Here is a 20,824-nt window from a genome sequence, read left to right on the forward strand (position 1 = left end):
CTGTACAACAAAGCTTTGTAAATAGTATCTTAACATTTTGAAAACGAAATAATTATAAAGTGTCACCCTTCCTTCATGAGTAAGCAATTTCAAAACAATTAATAAAAACAATAACCAACCCACCAATACCCTCACTATCTTCAACAAATAATTAAACAGGCATCGGAACTCACCTAGATTATCTCTGAGAGCACTAGCGTCTTCATGAGTTTTGAAGTTATAATTTGGCACCAATTTAAGTCTCATGCGGGAATAATTTTCTACATTAGCTAGTTTCCAGTGAATTGGATTTTGTTTCCTATGAATTTTCATAAGTAAACAAGTAAAATTACTTAGCTTGAAGTTACAAAGATTGGTTGAATGAAATAGAGTAAGAAAGTATCAAGAATTTTACATTTGTTTAGCACCATTTTATAAAAACAGTCACATTCATCATGTCATTTGACCCAAACGACCCTAAAAGAAAACCAGTGTGGATATGCATAGCTGCAGTTTATACATGAAGAACCCTAAGAAGGCTAAATTATTTGCCTGATATGCCAAGGTGTTTACAGGTATCAGAAATAAGAACTGAACATAAATCTTCACACTTACAGCTGATATCTTTTACTCTTCAACTGTTCAATGGAAGTTCTTAACTAGCTATACAATGAATTTATTCTAATACGGTGTTCAAAATAAAATAACTTTACTACAAATAAAGAGAATATAATTGATCTAAACATAAGAGCTAAAACTCTTAGAAGAAAAGACAGGAGTAAGTCTGTGAACTTGGATTTGGGAATGGTTTCTTAGATATTACACCAAAAACATAAACAACAAAAGAAAAAAAGAGGTAAACTGGACTTTGAAATTAAAAAATTTTTGTATACCAAAGGCTACTATCAAGAAAGCGAAAAGACAATCTACATATTTACAAATCATGTATCTGATAAGGGTCTATTACTGAGAAAAAGAACTCTTAAAACTGAACCACAAAATGTCAAACAATCTAATTTAAAAGTGAGCAAAGAACTTGAATAGACATTTCTTCAAAAAAGATATACAAATGGCCAACAAGTATGTGAAAAGATACTCAACATCACTTGTCATTAGGAAATACAAATCAAAATCATAAGATACCACTTCACATCCACTAGGATGGTCATAATAAAAAAACTGGAAAAATTTTACAAGTACTGGTAAGGTTGTGGAGAAACTAGAACCTGCAAACAATGCTAATGGGAATGTTAAATGCTGCAGTTGCTGTGGAACTGGCAATTCCTCAGTAAGTTAGACACTGGATTATCACATGACCTAGCAATTTTGCTTGTAGGTATATACTTAAAAGAATTACAAAACAGATGTTGAGGGGTGCCTGGGTGGCTCAGTCGGTTAAGTGTCTGCCTTTGGCTCAGGTCATGATCCTGGAGTCGAGGCCCCGCATCAGGCTCCCTGCTCAGGGTAGAGCCTGCTTTTCCCTCTGCCCCTCACCCCATTCATGCTCTCTCTCTCAAATAAATAAAATCTTAAAAAAAAAAAAAAAAAAAGAATGGAAAAAACATGTTGAAACAAACACTTGTTCACAAATGTTCATAGCAGTACTATTTACAATAGCCATAAAGAAAACAACCCAAACGTCTATCATCTGATGAATGAATAGACAAAATGTGGTATATCCACACAATGGAATATTATGTGGCCTTTAAAAAAGAAGTACTGATACATGCCACAATATAATGAAAACATAATGCTAAGTGAAAGGGTTAAGGCCACATATTGTATGACTCCATTTATATAAATATCAAGAATAGGCAAATTCATTGAGACAGAAAATGGATTGGTGGTTGCCAGGAGCTGCATAAAGGAATAGAGAATGACTGCCAAATGGGTCCAGGGTTTCTTTTTGCAGTAATGAAAATGTTCTAAAGCTGGACAGTGGTAATGATTGCACATTATGAATGTACTTAATGTTACTAAATTGTATATTTTTAAATGGCTAAAATGGTAAAGTTTATATTATGTGTATTTTACCACAATAAAAGGGGTGTAATATGTGTGCTATATATTACATTATTATATACATATTATTATAATTCAGCAAAACATAAGTGATTTAGGATCAAGTAAATAAACTGTAAAATACTGAAACACATAACATCACTAACTCTAGCTCAAAGAGGCAGTATCAGGAAGACAGATTCAAGACTGAATTCTACTTTAGAAACCAATATTGCACTGTATGTTCACTAACTAAAATTTAAATAAAAATAAATTAAAAAAAAAAAAAAGACTTAATTCTACATCACACGGTAAAAGGAAGGGAAACAATTCCATGGTGAAAAACATATATACAAAGCTCTAAACATTCCAGATCTGTAATTCACAAAAAGACAACCAAATTAATTAAAAGCTATTTTTTTGTAAGTTGAATGTTTTAAAAATTGGATGGGAGAGGTCACTGGCTCAAAAAGTTCTAGGCAAGAGTTCTAAAGAAGAAAGGGTATTTAATAAATAATATCCTCCTACCTTTCAGCCCAAGGTCCCCTTTCAGATGTAAGATAGAGCTGTACTGCCTTCCAGCGTCTCAGAGTGATTAACTGTTGATTGCTAAGTTGTTTAAGTGTATTATTATACCTCAAGTTCTCTTGGCGGGCTTTTCTATTAAATGGTTCCACAAAAAACTCCTGAAACAGCAATAAATAATAGCACTGAATCATATATTTAAATAATTTTAAAAATCTGACCCAATAAAATCATGCAGAAAAGGAAAGAAGCTGGTAACCAACAGTATTTTCTTGTTCCATTAGAATAACTTTTTTTTTTTTTTAAAGATTTTATTTGAGAGAGAGAGAATGAGAGAGAGCACATGAGAGGGGGGAGGGTCAGAGGGAGAAGCAGGCTCCCTGCAGAGCAGGGAGCCCGATGCGGGACTCCATCCAGGGACTCCAGGATCATGACCTGAGCCGAAGGCAGTCGCTTAACCAACTGAGCCACCTAGGCGCCTGAATAACTTTCTTTAATGAAGAATATGATTCTAACTACAACCCATCTGTATTTTGTATAACTTAAAAATTAAACAATAAACATGTGAAGAACTTCAAAATGTAATGTCCCTAAAAACAGGATTTTGAAACTCAGAATTATAAAACTCATACAGTTAAATAAAATGATCTTCCTTTGGGATCCTTTGGTGTTTAAGGCAATGAGACTCAAGCTTAAATAAAGTAGAAGGAAGAGCAACCACATCCATACTACTACTGGGGACGTGAAAGGCAATGCCAAAAACGAAATCTACAGGGGTGAATCTCTCATCACGAAAAATTTCATCATTTGGACTGTTGCTCTCTGAATAACATTCTAGTTATTAGCAAATTAATTCATATACTTTTCCAGTTTTCAGGATAAAATAGACCCTGATAATAGGTTCTATCAAGATACAACTCTAAGCCTTGAAATTAAAGTTTTACAGCTTTCAAAAAGACAAGTGGTAAGACTGACTTATCTGACTCGCACTGATATTCATCTACCAGGAACTAAATTAACAGTATTAATTTGTTTCAAAAAATCAATACCGAATTACATCAAAAACAGTTAAAGACATCTTTTAGAGAGGTAGTACAGCAGAGCGTCGTTAAGAATATAACATAATTCGGGGCGCGTGGGTGGCCCAGTTGGTTAAGCGACTGCCTTCAGCTCAGGTCATGATACTGGAGTCCCAGGATCAAGTCCCTCATCGGGCTCCCTGCTCAGCGGGGAGTCTGCTTCTGCTTCTGACCCTCTCTCCTCTCGTGTTCTCGCTCTCATTCTCAGATAAATAAAATCTTTAAAAAAAAAAAAAGAATATAACATAATTCTGGGGGCACCTGAGGGGCTCAACTGGTTAAGTGCCTGCCTTCGGCTCAGGTCATGATCTTGATCTTGGGGTCCTGGGATCAGCCCCGCACTGGGCTCAGCAGGGAGCCTGCGTCTCCCTTTCCCTTTGCCCCTACCCCCAGCTTGTGTGCCTGCTCTCTCTCTCTGATAAATAAATAAAATCTTAAAAAAAAAAAGAATATAATTCTGGAGTTAGGCCTGGGTACAAAGCTACTTAATTCTCTGAGGCCTAGTATCCTCATCTCTAAGATGAAGTTGGAAACAACTGTCATCAAAAAAGATTAAGATTTAAAGTGCTTAATACAGTGCCAGAAAAGTAGTGAGCTCTCAATAAAATGTAGCTGTTATTATTATAATTATTACTAGAACTTTGGGAAATCAATGATTTGGGATTATCAAATATTTAACACAGATCATTGCTAAGAAAACTGAAGAAGTCATGACAGCTCCATAAAATTAAACATAAATTTCACGGTTGGCGAAGTTCAAGCAAGAAGAATATTTTAAGGTTAGATTTCTCTAGAAAAGCTAAGAGTAAAGTTACAGAGAACGTGTTGATTGGAATAGAAATTGACAGAACTATGAGGACAATATAAGTTGTTGTTTTTTTAAGATTTTATTTATTTGTCAGAGAGAGAGCAAGCGAGAGCGTGAGCAAGCACAAGCAGGGGGAGCAGGAGGCTCCCCACTGAGCACGGAGCCGAAGCAGGACTCGATCCCAGGATCCTGGAATCATGACTGAGCTGAAGGCAGATGCTTAACTGAGTCACCCAGGCAACCCCACAGTACATTTTAAGAAAAGGAGTTACAAATGAAAACTGCCATTTTGGTTTAACCAAATATATACATAAAAATCAGGAAAGATAAATACCAAAATGTTAACAGTGGTAGATTACAAAGGTTTCTTTTTATACCATTTTATGGAATAAATGTATTTTTATTTGGTCATCTTTGTTTCATGTTTGTTTTTAGATCCTGTACATATTTTGTTAGATTGGTATCTGAGTATTTTATTCTTTTTACAGTTATTGTAAACAGTGCTTTTTCAAAATGTCAGTTTCCAATTGTTCGTTGTTAGTATATAGAAATATGATTAAATTTTGTGTATTGATCGTGTCCTGCAATGTTGCTAAACTCATTAATCACAAGAGATTTTTGATAAATTCATTAGGATTATCTATATAATCATATTATCTGCAAATAGTTTTACTCCTTCCTTCCCAAGGTAAATGACTTCTATTTCTTTTTCTATTCTTTTCTTTTTTTAAAGATCTATTTATTGGATAGAGAGAAAGCATGGTGCAAGCAGGGGGAGGGGCAGAAGGAGAGGGAGAAGTAAATCTCAAGCAGATTCTGTGCTGAGCCTGACATGGGTCTCAATTCTACGACTCTGAGATCACAACCTGAGCGAAAACCAAGAGTCAGATGCTAACAGACTGAGCCCCCTGGAGCCCCTCTTTTTCTTTTCTTTTTTTTTTTTTTTTTAAAGATTTTATTTATCTATTTGACAGAGAGAGACACAGCGAGACAGGGAACACAAGCAGGGGGAGTGGGAGAGGGAGAAGCGGCTTCCCGCGGAGCAGGAAGCCTGATGCGGGGCTCTATCCCAGGACCCTGGGACCATGACCTGAGCCCAAGGCAGACGCTTAACGACTGAGCCACCCAGGCGCCCCTGGAGCCCCTCTTTTTCTATTCTTAATGCATTTGCTAGGACTTACAGTGTAACAGGGACTACAGGACTGGTGAGAGTAGACATTCTCACCTAGTTCTCTTCTTACAAGAAAGCACTCAGTTTTCCATCTTTTTCCTCCTAAAGATTTATTTATTTGAGAGAGAGAGCAAGAACGCAGGGGGTGGGAAGAGCAGAGGGAGAGAGAATCTTAAGCAGACTCCGTGCTGAGCCTGACGTGGGGCTTGATCCCACGACCCTGAGATCATGACCTGAGTGGAAACTAAGAGTGAGATGCTTAACTGACTGTACCACCCAGGTGCCCCCAGTGTTTCATCTTTAAATATGAAGCTGGTTGTAGGATTTTTGTAGAGATTCTATTTCTGTTTCTAGTTTGCTGAGAGCTTTGATCATAAAATGGACGTTGAATTTTGTCAAATGCTTTTTCTACATCTATGGATATGATCATTTAGTTTCATTTTACTAAATATGAATTTGGTCCACTATCATTATATTGATTAACTACCAAATGTTGAAGCAATCTTGCATTCCCAGGATAAACTACCTGGTGTAATTTATTATTTTTTTATATATTGCTGGATCTGGTTTGCATCTATGTTCCTAAGAAATACTGTAGTTTTCTTGTACTACTTTTGTGATTTTTAACCAGTATAATTAATATACAGTGTTACAGGAGTTTCAGGTGTATTCTTGTACTATTTTCATATGGTTTCAATAAGAGGATAATATTGCCTTCATATAATGAGTTGGGAAGTGATTCCACTTTTCTGTTTTCTGAAGAGATTATGAGGAATTGGTGTTATTTCTCCATTAAATGTTCAACAGAATTCACCAGTGAAACCACTTGGGCCTGGAGTTTTCCCTTTTAGACTATACTTTCAGGGATCATTTCTATAGTTTGTTACTAGAGAGGTTTCTCTGAGCGTGTAGAGTACCCGAAACCATGAGGAGGAGGCGTAGTATCCATTCCTGAGAGTGAAGTTGGCTCTGGGTGTTGCTTTTGCAGCTGCCCTTTGTCTTTGATGATCGTTCTTCTTCTCTTTTGGAGGAGTCAGAGGGAAGGAATGCCGTCTGAGTGGTTTTGGCAGACTTCTGTTACTAAAAGTAGGGGTGCTATTGGGGTTTTGCATGCCGTAGATTCATTTACGGGTTTTTTGTTTTATGAGTAGTTGGTAGAGCACTAGTGCAAGTAGTGGGGCAAAGAGAGAAGCAGAGGAGTAGGGGCTCAGGGTACGGGGCAAAAAAAAAAAAAGAAGGTATATATGTATGTATATATGTATGTATGTATTTATTTTAAATATTTTATTTATTTATTGGAGAGAGAGAGGTAGAGAGGTAAGAGAGAGAGAGAGAGAAAGCACGAGAGGGAGAGGCAAACTCCTGCTGAGCAGGAAAGCCCAATGTGGGACTCGATCCCAGGACCCTGGGATCATGACCTGAGCCGAAGGCAGACGCTTAATGACTGAGCCACCCACGCACCCTGGAAGGTTTTTAAAGTATAAATTCAATTTCTCTAATAGATAAGACTATCCAGGCTATCAATTTATTATTGAATTAAGTTTTGGAAATTTATCCATTTAAGTCATCTTATTTATGTGAATAGATTGGTTTGTGGCAGGCTCTTATTATCATGTTGATATCTGTGGAGTCAGTGGTGATATCCCCCTGTCATTCCTGGTAATGGCAATTTTTCACTTTCTTTTTTTGCTTTGTCAATCTGGCTAGAAGTTTATACATTTTATTGACATTTTCAAAAATATTTATTTATTTTAGTATTTATTTGAGAGAGAGAGAGAGAAAGAATGGGGGAGGGACAGAGGAAGAGGGAGAGGGAGAGAGTCTCAAGTAGACTCCACACTGAACTCAGAGCCTAACGCGGGGCTCAACCTTACAACCCGAGATCACAACCTGAGCTGAAACCAAGAGTCCGATGCTTAACCAACTGTGCCACCCAGGTACCCTAATTTTATTGACATTTTAACGAACTAGATTTTAGTTTTATTAATTTTCTCTATTGTTCTTCCTGCTTTCAATTTCATTGATTTCTGCTCTTACTTTTGTTAGTTTCTTATTTGGAAACTAGTTTAGATTAGTTTTCTTTCTCTAGTTTCAGGTAGAAACTTAAATTATTAATTTGAGGTCTTTCTTCTTTTCTAAAGCAAGTTTTTAGTGCTATAAATATTCTCTAAGCACTGATCTATACCCAGCCTCCTTAGAGATATGTACTATCAGCTTAACAGACTTTATACATATCAACTATGCATAGAACATTTTGACATTAACTTTTTAATTGTTACTTATCAGTCTTTTTCTTTCACTTCTGAAATAATTTTAAGATTTTATTTATTTATCAGAGAGAGAGATCACAAGCAGGGGGGAGTGGCAGAGGGAGAAGCAGACTTCCTGCTGAGCAGGAAACCTGATACAGGACTTGATCCCAGGACGCTGGGATCATGACTAGAGCAGAAGGCAGATGCTTAACTGACTAAGTCACCCAGGCGCCCTCAATTCTGAAATAATTTTCAAACAACAGGAAACACCATTTGTATTCAGAGTTCAGACTTGTTTTTACTCTTATCTGAATATTAAAAGCTTGAAATCAACATAAAAAAACTAGATACTAAAAACATTTAGGGGCGCCTGGGTGGCTCAGATGGTTAAGCATCTGCCTTCGGCTTGGGTCATGATCCCAGGGTCCTGGGATCGAGCCCCATGTCCAGCTCCTGGCTCAGCGGGGAGCCTGCTTCTCCCTCTGCCTCTCCCCCTGCTCGTGCTCTTTCTCTCTCTCTGTGTCTTGAATGAATAAATAAAATCTTAAAAATTAAAAAAAAATAAAATAAAATAAAAAATAAAAACATTTAATAATTTTTACCTGAAACTTAAGCTTGCTTTCTCCTCCTTCCCGGTCTCGTTTATGCATATTCACCATTAAGGCTTCATAACAATTCTTCCAATAAAGTGCCATGTCCTCATGACCCTCATAAAATGTATGGGTTTCATACTGCTTCATGTAAGGCACGATCTTATAAATATATACATATATATACAGAAAATTTAACATAGACTTCTATAAAAATGACAACTTAGAAAAATCTCACTCAAAATAGATTAAAACTTACATATTTTTCGATGTAAACTTGCCATTCATTTGAACTGCAATATTCTTGAAAATCTTCAAAAAATGAAGAGCTACCATTGGTAAAAGGTAAAGAAGGCAGGTGCAAGTTCATGAAGAGAAGCTCATAGATTTTGGAAACCAGGGTACGGACCAGGGGAATCAGAAATGAGTAAATTTCAGTCTGTTCCTTAATTGATTGACTTAGAACATGTTCCAGCTTCCCTAAAATGTAACATGCTTCATTCTGATTTTCAATCACTTTGGTCTGAAGAAGGGTGTTTAGCTTAGCTGATGCCATTGCACAAACCTGAGAAAACAGTATAGGTGAGAAAAAACAGAATAAAGCAGACATTTAGCAAAAGTTCTCTGGCTCTTCCTGAAGTTTTGGGTTTTTTTTAACTCAATTATAAAAGCAGAATATACAGAAAAGGAGGAGTGGATAATTAATCACCCAACATCCATTATACTCCTTCTTATAGTCTGCAAGGATAAGGGAATGCTTCCATCTCTAGTTCCAACAAGTCCTAAAAGGTATAAGCCAAACAGAATATCCAAACACTTTCCACAGTGAGTGGCTCAGGTAACTAATCTTTCAGTCAACTCATGTCGCTGCTTTTGTCATGGATTCATTTGGGGATGGCCTTATCAGTTCAAGTTCAGAACTTTTACATAATAACTGTCAAGAACTGTGAAGGGTCTCAGATTTTGCCTTACCTCCAAGATAAGTGAGCCTGCCACAGATTCAGAGATGCTGGCAGAAGACATGAGACTCCTGGTTCAGAGACAAAGACCTATAGTAATCCCAACAGCCAGAATATCAGTGTTTGCCCTGGTACCCTGAACTGCTATTCCCATGGTGAGAGATGAACAGGACTAGATGATGCATGCACACCCAGTGGCTGCAATATAGGGGAGGAACCCCAAGCATAAGGAACCTAAATCTTCTATGCCAGGTTTAAGTTAGCCTGAACTTTGCCTTGGAGGGAGATACTATCTTTATTATACTAGACAGTAAACAAACCTGCCTTTTGCTCTGGAGGGAGAGAGAATCTCTGTCTTCCAAAGCTGTTCACAATACCTGCATCCTCAAAAAGATAGTTCATAACAAAGACATCTAGTGTCTCTATTTATAAGATATGCAGAAACATAAGAGATCCATGAAGGGGCGCCTGGGTGGCTCAGTCGTTAAGCGTCTGCCTTCAGCTCAGGTCATGATCCCAGGGTCCTGGGATCGAGTCCCACATCGGGCTCCCTGCTCAGCAGGAAGCCTGCTTCTCACTCTCCCACTCCCCCTGCTTGTGTTCCTGCTCTCGCTATTTCTCTCTGTCAAATAAATAAATAAAATCTTTAAAAAAAAAAAAGAGATCCATGAAGAACCGTCTACCAACAGTGACAGTAAGAAGAGGCACTCTCTCTTTTTTAAAGATTCTATTTATTTGTTTGAGAGAGAGAGCATGAGTGGGGGGGGAGGGGGGAAGAGGGAGAGGGAGAAGCAGACTCCCCGCTGAGCAGGGGCTCCATTCCAGGACTCTGAGATCATGACCTGAGCCAAAGGCAGATGCATAACCAACTGAGCAACCCAGGTGCCCCAGAAGCACTCTCTTTATCTGATATAAATGAGGAAGCATGTAGCACCAACTGCTATTGGCAGCATTTTGTGACAAGGGCCGCCAGCTTAAGACAAGCTGACACATGAGGGAAAGGAGTGCTGTGAAAATAGCAAATAAATGGAACTGAAGCCTTGATTAAATCATGCCTTAAGTTGAACTACAGAATTTTCTATTATCTGAGCCAATAAATCTCCTAAACTCAGTCAATTTGGGTTGATGCTTCTGTTATCTGGAATCAAAGCATTATGACACATAAAGGATAGGTATAAGGGAGACTGAGTCCTTGACAGAAATGTCACTACCCTTAAAATTCCCAAGGAAAATACATGTACTAATAAGCCCAGGCAAAGGAATCCTCTATATTACCATTAAACGTTGGCCTTAACCCCAACACAGGAAGGTAAATTAGGTCATAAATGGGGCCTCCTTATGTCCAGGCTAGATCTAAGCCATAAAACCATGGTAGGACAAATGATATAAACTATCTCGTCACTTAACACTATGTTGCAATGTTGGAACTTATTACTTTCAAAATGAAGAAAACCAACAGAAAAGAGTCAAGTATCAGAATCTGACATCACTTCATGATTGTATTTGTTTCAAAAGCTAGTCTAAGCTGTATGCACAGGTCTTTGCAGGCCAAGGCAATAAAAGACCTTAGGCAGTCTTTCCACACAAGCCTTAAAAAGGCAAATAGCACTGGAGGAAATAATATCTAAGATGGCTCAAGACTTTAACTTTTGTACCTTTAACTTAAGCTTCTACTGGTGAAACTTTTCTACTCTCCTCAGACTTTCCTCAATCCTTCATTTTAGTCTTTGAATGTGACTAAAGCAACTTAATTCTAATAGAGACCAACAAATATAAGAAAAAAAGGACATAAAATCTCATCATCCAGGAAATGCCAATGCTAATAATTCTGGACTTTTTTGCTACATGTTTTTTAAAATACTGTTTACATAGAAAGTTGAATATCTAGTGCTTTGTTTTTAACTTAATATCATGGTATTAAATAAGTTATAAGCTTATGTATTTATTTAAAATTATAAAGATACTTTAATGAATACAAGATAATTTATTTGACCACTGTCTTAATTTTGGATACACACACACACTATATACGGATATATATGGCCCCCTACCTCCACTATAAAGAGTACTGAATTAGGGTCACCTGAGAAATTACAAAAAATACCAATGCCCTAGTTCCTCCATTTTGATATAATTACTAAGGGTGATGCCCCACAAAGGTATTTTTAAAAAAGCTCCTCCGGGTGATTTCATATTCTCATCACTGGCTGAGCTAAGACAACTGGGGACAAAATGGAGACCACATGCTGCACTAAATAAATCAACAACCACCTAGTCCTGCTTTAGAGACAAGCTAGGAAATGTTAACATTTATGTGACATCTCCTAGTACTTATATACTGGCATTTAACTAGTAAGTATGAGCAAAACAGAACAAGTTTGTAGCCAGATTGGCGAAGAAGCTCTATTATAACCCCTTTACGGGAAGAAGTTGCTTTCCCAGCCTTTTCTGCTTTTATTGCAGAGAGAATAAAATTACACAACTAGCTAGTAAAAAATGTGTTAGGTTACTAACTACTGGTAAACAAGATATCTATAGGTTCTGTACTCTATTAATGTTTTGCCTTCAGGTTTTTTTAAAATTTAAGTTCAATTTAATTAACATATATTGTATTATTAATTTCAGAGGTAGAATTTAGTGATTCATCAGTTGCATACAACACCCAGTGCTCATCACTTCACGTGCCCTCCTTAATGCCCATCACCCAATTACCCCATTCCCCCACCCACCTCCCCTCCAGCAACCCTCAGTTTGTTTCTTATAGTTAAGAGTCTCTTAATGGTTTGCCTCCCTCTCTGTTATCATCTTATTTTATTTTTCCTTCCCCTCCCCTATGTTCATCTGTTTTTTTTCTTAAATTCCACATATGAATGAAATCATATGGTATTTGTCTTTCTCTGATTGATGTATTTCGCTTAGCATGATACTTTCTGTTCCACCCACCTCGTAGTAAATGGCAAGATTTCATTCTTTTTGATGGTTGAGTAATATTCCATTGTGTTGTGTGTCTGTGTGTATGTATTGTACATACATATATACCACATCATCTTTATCCATTCATCTGTAGATGGACATCTGCGCTCTTTCCCTATTTTGGCTATTGTGGACATTGCTGCTATAAACATTGGGTGCATGTGCCCATTTGAATCTTTATTTAACTAGTATTTATACAGCCCTACTATGGGACAGACATTGGATATTTAATGGTAGACAAACTAAACAAACAAATATTTTATTTATGGAAACTTCATCAAAGATAAACACTGAGGGTAACTAGAAGTGGGGGGAAAAAAAAAAGAGTCCTCATATCTAAAATAACTACCTGGCATGCTTGCTGCAACTGCTTTAATAGCCATCAGGCTGATATTAATGAAAAAGCACCAAAAGCTATCCTCATTCTACTTCTAGGTAGAGAAAAATAGAATACTACCCATGAACATCTATGTGTACAAAGGTTGTCTGGTATTTTGGATTACTACCTGAGGACATAGTTTTAGAGGAGAATTACTAGACAGAGTGTGATCATTTTTTTAAGTACCTAATTCATATATTTTCAAATTGCATTTGAATGGCTGCACAATTCAAGCTTCCACGATCCATGTATCAGAAAGCCCATCTTCTTATTTATTTAGCTTTTCTGCATTTCCATGTTTCTACAATGAACATCTGCTACTTTTATGATTAAGAAAAAAAATCCTATTTTTAAAAAGTTATTAACATTACTATTCATATTATCATTATCAAAATATGTGAAGATTTCAATCATCTGAAAAAACTTATGCATAGAAAAATATTGACAGTTATTTCTTCTTGGGCTATGGGATGATGGATTTATTTTCTTCTCTTCATGTTTCTGTGTATTTTCCATAATGAGCACATGTTACTTTTACAATTAGAAAAAAATACCCATTGAAAACTATGGCCTTTTAAAAATACAGCAACCTTATGGAATTTTAATCTCTCCATGTTCTCATCAACATTACGGTAAGTTTATGTATATTAGAAACCATCCCCACCCCTACCAAGTACTTAAAATTCCAATATCAAAAGAAAATAAAAAGGGCCAGGTAAATAGCAATGGGATACATGTTATGATTAATCCAGCCCAGGTTCTCCAATGTAAACAGAAAGATGATAGACTAATTCATGTGGAAGTTCATGTGGAACTTGTCCAACCTTTAAAATTCAAGTTCATGTGGAATTTGTCCAACCTTTAAAATTTTTAATTAAAAATAGAAATAATTAATATTCCTAGGGTCCATATTTTATTTATCTATATTTTGACATCCTAGCACAATGCTCATACTTGGTGGGTATTCAGTGTTTGATGAATTAAAAAAGTATGAGATATAATGTAAAACTGTGGATTAATAAAGAAACAGAAAAGGATTTTGAAAGAAACAAAAAATAATTTTCCTAAAAATTATAAATGTCCAATAAAAAATACTATTTTAGACTCCCATCCACTCCCAAAGAAAAGAGTAAATCACCAACTGAATGCTTACAGTATAATGCCTTATACTGCACATGTATAAAAACATGTATAAATAGGCGAGGCCGGCTGTTTACCTCCTAGCTACATTAAATATAGATGATATGAGTAATGACTCCTTGTATAAGCTATGTATAAATCCTTTAAAAACTTAAAATTATACTGAGTCATATACATCAGAGGGAAACAATGAGCTGCCTCTGAAACCTTTTTCTGATTATCAAAACTGAAACTAGAGGGAAATCCTGGATATTTTTGGAACTAATAAAAAAATTAAAATACTGAAAATTTATTATCATTTAGTTATTACACAAATAACTTCTATGCTGCATGCTAAGTATAGAAAATAACGCAAAAGAATTGACAAACCTGCAAATTTCCCCTTCCAATGAATCCTAGAAGCAACTGGATTTGAATTTGAGGCAGTTTTGCCCATACTTGACCTTCAGAATACCAAACTGACAGACCATCAAAGAGTAGCATCAGATCGTCTAAAAGCTATCACAAGGGAAAAATTGAGAAATAAAAACATTGTTTTAAAGTCTACTGATGAGTTTTCCCCAACAGTAATGCACATCATAAATATTTCAAAACTAGCTTAATGTTCAATCGGTAAAAGGCAAAAGAATTATCCTAGTAATAACTAACAAAGTTGGTTAACTATCACATTTTATCCATGTTTGTTCTGATTAAATATTAATGCTCTAAAAAGGGGGGGTACAAAATTTTTTTTGTTGAATAAAGTCCTTGACTACCAGAAAAATAATATCAAAGAGTTATTACTGCACCTTCTCAGTCCACATGTTTGAATTAACAAGGCCCTCTGACTGCAGAAAGTCCTGTATGATCAGGATGAGTCGGGAGGCATTTTCAGCAGTTACTGGATTCGTTTTTGATTCTCTGTTTTCTGTGACTGTCCATTCTAACATGTTCTGTAGCAAACTAAGGGCAAAACAAAATCGTCTTAAAATCATTTTAAGTTTAGAGAAATAGTAAAACATGAAAAAAACCCCAGTTATTCATTAATATGTCTGTAAAGATATACTATCACTGGCAGGGATCAGAGGACATTTAATAATAATGAAGCAGCTTTTTAATCTCTGAAGTATCTATCTTTAATAAACATAATACAAAAGACAAAGTAAAAGTTATCGTTTTATTTAACTATAAAAAGCTATTGAAATAATTCAAATTCCAGTCTCTATTAGGTAACTTAAAAGTTTCTTTAAAGCTGGAAATTGGACAGGTAAGAAAAGAAAGCTTTATTATGTCTCACAGAGGGTCTAGCCCTGCAGAGAACTCTAAATGCTTTAGAGAAGTAATTTTAATGAAAACACTACTTGCTTCCCTCAGCATGGAAACTCTCAAACTTGGACAAGACTGCAGAACACAATAAACCAAATGCTTAGATATTACAAAAACTAATTTAAACAAGGAATATATAATCACTGAAGCCCAAACTAAAGATTTAAATCTCCTCACACTTTTGGATTTCTCTCTAGATTCCACTAAAATGGCAACAGAGGAAAAGGGGCTGAGCATGAAGTTTTTCCTTTTCTCTCACTATACCCACTGAATCCTGAATAAATGTTCAATAAAAAATACTATTTTAGACTCCCATACACTCCCAAAGAAAAGAGTAAATCACCAACTGAATGCTTACATTAATTTTATTTCATCTGAGGGTCGAAGTAGTTCACTGGATATTCCTGGTTTAGTTAGTGCTGAAAACACTTGTCCCCGTTCAATCCAAGTACCATTATCAGACTTTTCTAGTCCCTTACACATTACATAGTTCAAAATATTTGTCAGTAATTGAAGAAGCTCCTCCTCACATCTCTATAAAAAAGATAAACTAATATTAAATTATAGGAAGGAGGTGGTGTTAAAAGCACACAAAAAGAACCATCACATATACTGACTATCATCATTTAACATATTTTCAAAGTGTCTTGATAAACCCGGAGTTTTGCTAAGTAGGCCCTAGAGATATGAGGATGAATAAGATACCTGCTTTTCTCAAGATATAATTTAGTGACTTCAAGGTTTCCAGAATCTTAGATCATGAGACTTAGAACATGAATATAATATGAAATTGTTAATAATTACACATTCCTAAGGATTAGAAGTATATAATAGACATGGACAAATAAGGAATTTTACCTCTTGGCTTTCAGGTAAAGAGAAGTCATCACCAAACCCTGGATCATTTATGACGCTGCTCTCTTTGTCAGAATGCACAGAAAATGATTTAGTAGATTCTATTGGGGATGGTGTGCTAGGCAGGCTGTCTGGCATGTGACTTCCACTGTCACTCAGTTCACATGAGTCTATTCCACTGAGATCTAAACTCAAATGTGAAGGGTTATTATTCCAGAATTCTTCTTGATTCTCTGATTTGAAAGATAATTCTCCCACAGAACTATCTTCTTGAAATAATGGTGTGTGTGAGTCTAGAGAGTGTCTATCCTCTAAACTCCACTGATCTGAAGACACATTAGCTGAGGCAAAAGAGTTGATTCTTTCCTCATCGATCTTTTCATCAGAGTTCCTCTTAATATCTTCAGCTGAGAAATTTTTATCACTGTCTTTCATTGAAATAGCCCTACTGTGCTTATGGAGAGTATTTCCATTTTCAAAATTTGTTTTTAAAAAAAGCCTAACTAAAGTGTCTTGCCAACCCACTTGTTGAGATATTTGATGTGCTGCATCTGGCTGGGACTGCAAAATCTGTAAAATCTGCAAAGATTAAGAATACAAAATTCATCAAAAAGTACACAGTACTTCACATCAAAAACATTTTCTTTTCAGTTATTTTAGAGACAAAGTAATTTAATGAGAAACTGTGGGAAGACATACTTTCAAAAGATTATGTTAACTGGATTACAAACTATCTGTAGGGTACAAACTGTGTTTTTAACTAATCTGCATATATTACTCATTGTACAGACTACTTAAATATTTGCTGAAAGATAAAAAAAGGGAAAAAAATGATCCACCACATGTCAACACACTCATGTTATTAATTTAATTTGATCAGAGAGAAAATATAAATAGAATGAAGGTATATATAAAATGTAATAAAGTTATATCCTCTCAACTAAACACATTCCATGAACCTACTACATTTGTTTAGCAAATACGGAATACATACTGTGTACCAAGCCCCTCCTGGCCCTAGGGTTAAGGGAGTAAGTAAGACACTCAGATACTTTAATAGAACCTAGATCTCCCAAGAATGTTTCCCCATCTCATTTTTTTTTCCAGGCAAAGTTAATGGTTGCTTTTGCAAAACATTTTTTTCCCGTTAACTCTAAATTGTACAAACACTAATTCCAACAAGATGGATACTGCTATTTAGCTGGAAAAAGAAACTGAAATTAAAGAATAGACACTGACATGTCAATGTGTATGATCTCTATTATCCAACTGATTCCACATTTTTTTTGGATTAAAACAAGTTCTCAAACACTGCCAGATACTCAGTTAAGATCTTTAAGACATTTTTCTCACAAAGCCATAAACTTCTATGTAGATGGAAAGAATTCTTGCTCCCAGTATTCAGAGAATCTCTTTTATCTGTAACTCTGACAAGTGTCATAGGAGATGAATAATGTTGGTAGGGACTTTACTAGCTCGGGCTCTAATGCATGCTGATGCTGAGATAGTAAGCAACAAGTCACAATGAGTCACAATGACGTGTAGTTCTTTTCCTCACTAATCCTATCGGTGAGCTACCATTACTCCACTGATGCAGAATATTAATTTTTTTCCTTAGTAAAGAAATTTTCATGATTTCTTGACTTTAAAAGTTCTATAAAATAAGATTTATTTTATGTCTACTTTATATGCATGTAATGGATAAAAACTAGGTTGCACTGAAAGCTGTTTTCAAACTGAAAGGAAAGGATCAATCTATATAACCTGCTTCAAGAACAATATGCCAAAATCCATCAAAATGTGGTATGTGAATATACTCTGACACAGCAATTCCATTTCATGGATTATATCCTACAGATGTATTACTAAAAACAAGTAAAAATATATGTAAAAAAGTTCTTAACAGAAGTTTAACACAGAAAAACAGGAGACAACCTGAATATCCATGAACAGGGAGGGAACTAGGTAATACTTTATACAATAGCCACAGAATAAAAACTATACACAGCTGTTAAAGAGAAAGATATACATCCAGACTTACTGATGGAATAATAGAATAACATAATTAGGGAGTAAAATTAAAAAGAAAAGCAAGGAAGCAAATTAAATAGGTCAGTGATTGCTAGTGGAAGAGAGAGGAGGCTATAATCAGGAAGAAGCACACAGGATAACTATTTCTTGACTTAGAGGGATGCATTGAAGGCAACTCAAGGTTACTTTTCCATAAATTTCAAAAGATTCAGAAATTCTAAAATATGGTATATGAATTTGAAATGGTCATAATCATTAAGATTCTTGACAAAAAAACCTATTGTCTTGTAATAAATTTTTTACTGTGGAAAGGGAGTAGTTCCAGGAGACCATGTAAAGCTAAGAACACATTTTTATGCTGATTTAATAATTACATGGAGTTAATTCACCTCAAAACATGAAATTACTTATTTATAAAATTGTGTTAAATAACAGAAGTTAAAACTTATACCGGTGTAAAATACTCAATATGAAAGTTATTCACAGTATAACAATACTGTCATTTTTAAAGTGTATCTTAAAAGTTTACTAACCTTTCTGCAGATAAGCACCCTGACATTTATATGTGTTCTGTGAGATATATATACCACAGACAACAGGTCTTTGAAATTAATAGCAGGATCTATGGTGGGAAAAAATAAAGTTAAAATTAAATTCCAGAGAGAGACAAAGAAAGAACTGTGAGTGATAGTTACATAATAAAATAATTGTTTCATTTTTATTTTTCTTGCTGTCAGCAATAGATATCCTTTATTTTTTTCTAGCTTTACTGAGATATAACTGCCATAAAACAGTGTATAAATTTAAGGTGTACGACATGATGATCTGATATAGGTATATACTGCAAAATAATTACCACAATAAGGTTAGTTAACATCCATCACTTCATAGTTACCATTTTCCTTTTGTGGTAAACTTTTAAGATCTGCTCTCTTAGCAACTTTCAAGTATATAATATTATTAACTATAGTCACCATGTTGCACATTAGATCCCCAGAACTTACTCATCTTATAACTGGAAGCTTGTACCCTTTGACCACCTTCACTCATCTGCCCCCCACCCCAAGCCCCGGCAACTACCAATCTACTGTCTCTAGGAGGTTGTTTTTTGTTTTTTAAGATTTTATTTATTTGACAGAGATAGAGAGATAGTGAGAGCAGGAACACGAGCAGAGAGTGGGAGAGGGAGAAGCAGGCTCACCACCGAGCAGGGAGCCCGGCGCGGGGCTCGATCCCAGGACCCTGGGATCATGACCTGAGCCGAAGGCAGATGCTTAACGACTGAGCCACCCAGGAGCCCCAGGAGGTTGGTTTTTTTAATTTCACCTATAAGTGAGACCATATGGTATGTGTCCTCTCTGACTTATTTCACTTAGCGGAATAATGCCCTGCAAGTTCTTCTGTTACAAATGGCTGAATAATATACTTTTTTTTTTTTTTAAGATTTTATTTATTTATTTGAGAGAGAGCATGCACATGCATGGGGAGGGGCGGCAGAGGGAGAGAGAAAAGCAGACTCCCAGCCAAGTAGGGAGCCCAATGTGGGGCTCGATCCCAGGACCCTGGGACCATGACCTGAGCCGAAGGCAGACGCTTAATCAACTGAGCCACCCAGGTGCCCCTGAATAATATTCATATATATGTGTGTGTGTGTGTATGTGTGTGTGTACATACACACACACAAACACTTGCTTTATCCACTCATCCATCAGGAGACATTTAGGTTGCTTCTAGGTCTTGGCTATTATAAATGATGCTGCAATGAACATGGGGATGCAGGTAACTCTTCAAGATAGCGATTTCATTTTCTTTGGCTATATAACTAGAAGATGGATTGTTGGATTATATGATAGTTCTATTTTTAATTTTTGGAGGAACCTCCATACTGTTTTCCACAGTGGCCACACTAATTTGCACTCCCAGCAACAGTGCACAAGGGTTTCCCTTTCTCCATATCTTCACCAGCACTTGTTATCCTTTGTCTTTTTGGTAATAGCGATCTTAACAGGTGACATGCTATCTCCTTCTGGTTTTGATTTACATTTCCCTTATGATTAGAGATGTGGAGCACCTTGTCATCTACCTACTGGTTATCTGTATGTCTTTGCAAAAATGTCTATTCAGGCCCTTAGCTCATTTTTTTTTTTTTTTTAAATTCTTGTTAGTTGACATACAGTTCAATAATGGTTTTAGTAGAGTTCAGTGGTTCATCATTTACATGTAACACCCAGTGCTCGTCATAACAAGTGCCCTCTTTAATACCCATCACCCATCTATCCCATCCCCCACCAACCTCCCTCCGTCAACCCTCAGTTTGTTTTCTAAGCTAAGAGTCTCTCATGATTTGTTTCCCCCCTTTTCTTCCTCCCTCCCGAATGTTCATCCGTTTGGTTTCTTAAATTCCACATGAGTGAAATCATATGGTATTTGTCTTTCTCTGACTGACTTATTTCACTTAGCATAATATACTCTAGCTCCAACCACGTCATTGCAAACGGCAAAATTTCACTTTTTAATGGTTGAATAGTATTCCATTGTGTGTGTGTGTGTGTGTGTGTACACACACATATCTTTATCCATTCATCAGTTGTTGGGCATTTGGGCTCTTTCCATGGTTTGGCTATTGTTGATAATGCTGCTATAAACATCAGGGTACATGTATCCTTCTGAATCAGTATTTTAGTACCCTTGGGATAAATACCTAGTAGTGCAATAGCTGGATTGTAGGGTGGTTCTATTTTTAACTTTTTGAGGAACCTCCATACTGTTTTCCAGAG

General features: G+C 36.1%; 1 protein-coding gene and 1 non-coding gene across 10 annotated transcripts in view; one reads left to right on the forward strand and one right to left on the reverse strand.

Annotated features, from left to right (window-relative positions):
• Positions 1-20,824, reverse strand: part of NBEAL1 (neurobeachin like 1) — a 192,830-nt gene that overhangs the window by 80,872 nt on the left and 91,134 nt on the right. For all 9 annotated transcript variants that reach the window (XM_035007342.1, XM_035007340.1, XM_035007339.1 and 6 more), the window contains 9 exons: positions 18,581-18,669; positions 16,020-16,595; positions 15,520-15,695; positions 14,645-14,798; positions 14,226-14,354; positions 8,665-8,970; positions 8,418-8,567; positions 2,509-2,666; positions 174-298 (listed from right to left, as the gene is read on the reverse strand). In XM_035007342.1, the coding sequence (XP_034863233.1) occupies positions 174-298; positions 2,509-2,666; positions 8,418-8,567; positions 8,665-8,970; positions 14,226-14,354; positions 14,645-14,798; positions 15,520-15,695; positions 16,020-16,595; positions 18,581-18,669 (1,863 nt within the window). The remainder of the gene's footprint in view (positions 1-173; positions 299-2,508; positions 2,667-8,417; positions 8,568-8,664; positions 8,971-14,225; positions 14,355-14,644; positions 14,799-15,519; positions 15,696-16,019; positions 16,596-18,580; positions 18,670-20,824) is intronic.
• Positions 6,412-6,625, forward strand: LOC118012794. The gene has a single exon (XR_004679840.1). It is a non-coding gene; the product is annotated as a small nucleolar RNA U3 (small nucleolar RNA).

Source organism: Mirounga leonina, unplaced genomic scaffold, assembly GCF_011800145.1.
Source record: "Mirounga leonina isolate KUSES-001 unplaced genomic scaffold, KU_Mleo_1.0 Mir_151, whole genome shotgun sequence".
NCBI lineage: Eukaryota > Metazoa > Chordata > Mammalia > Carnivora > Phocidae > Mirounga > Mirounga leonina.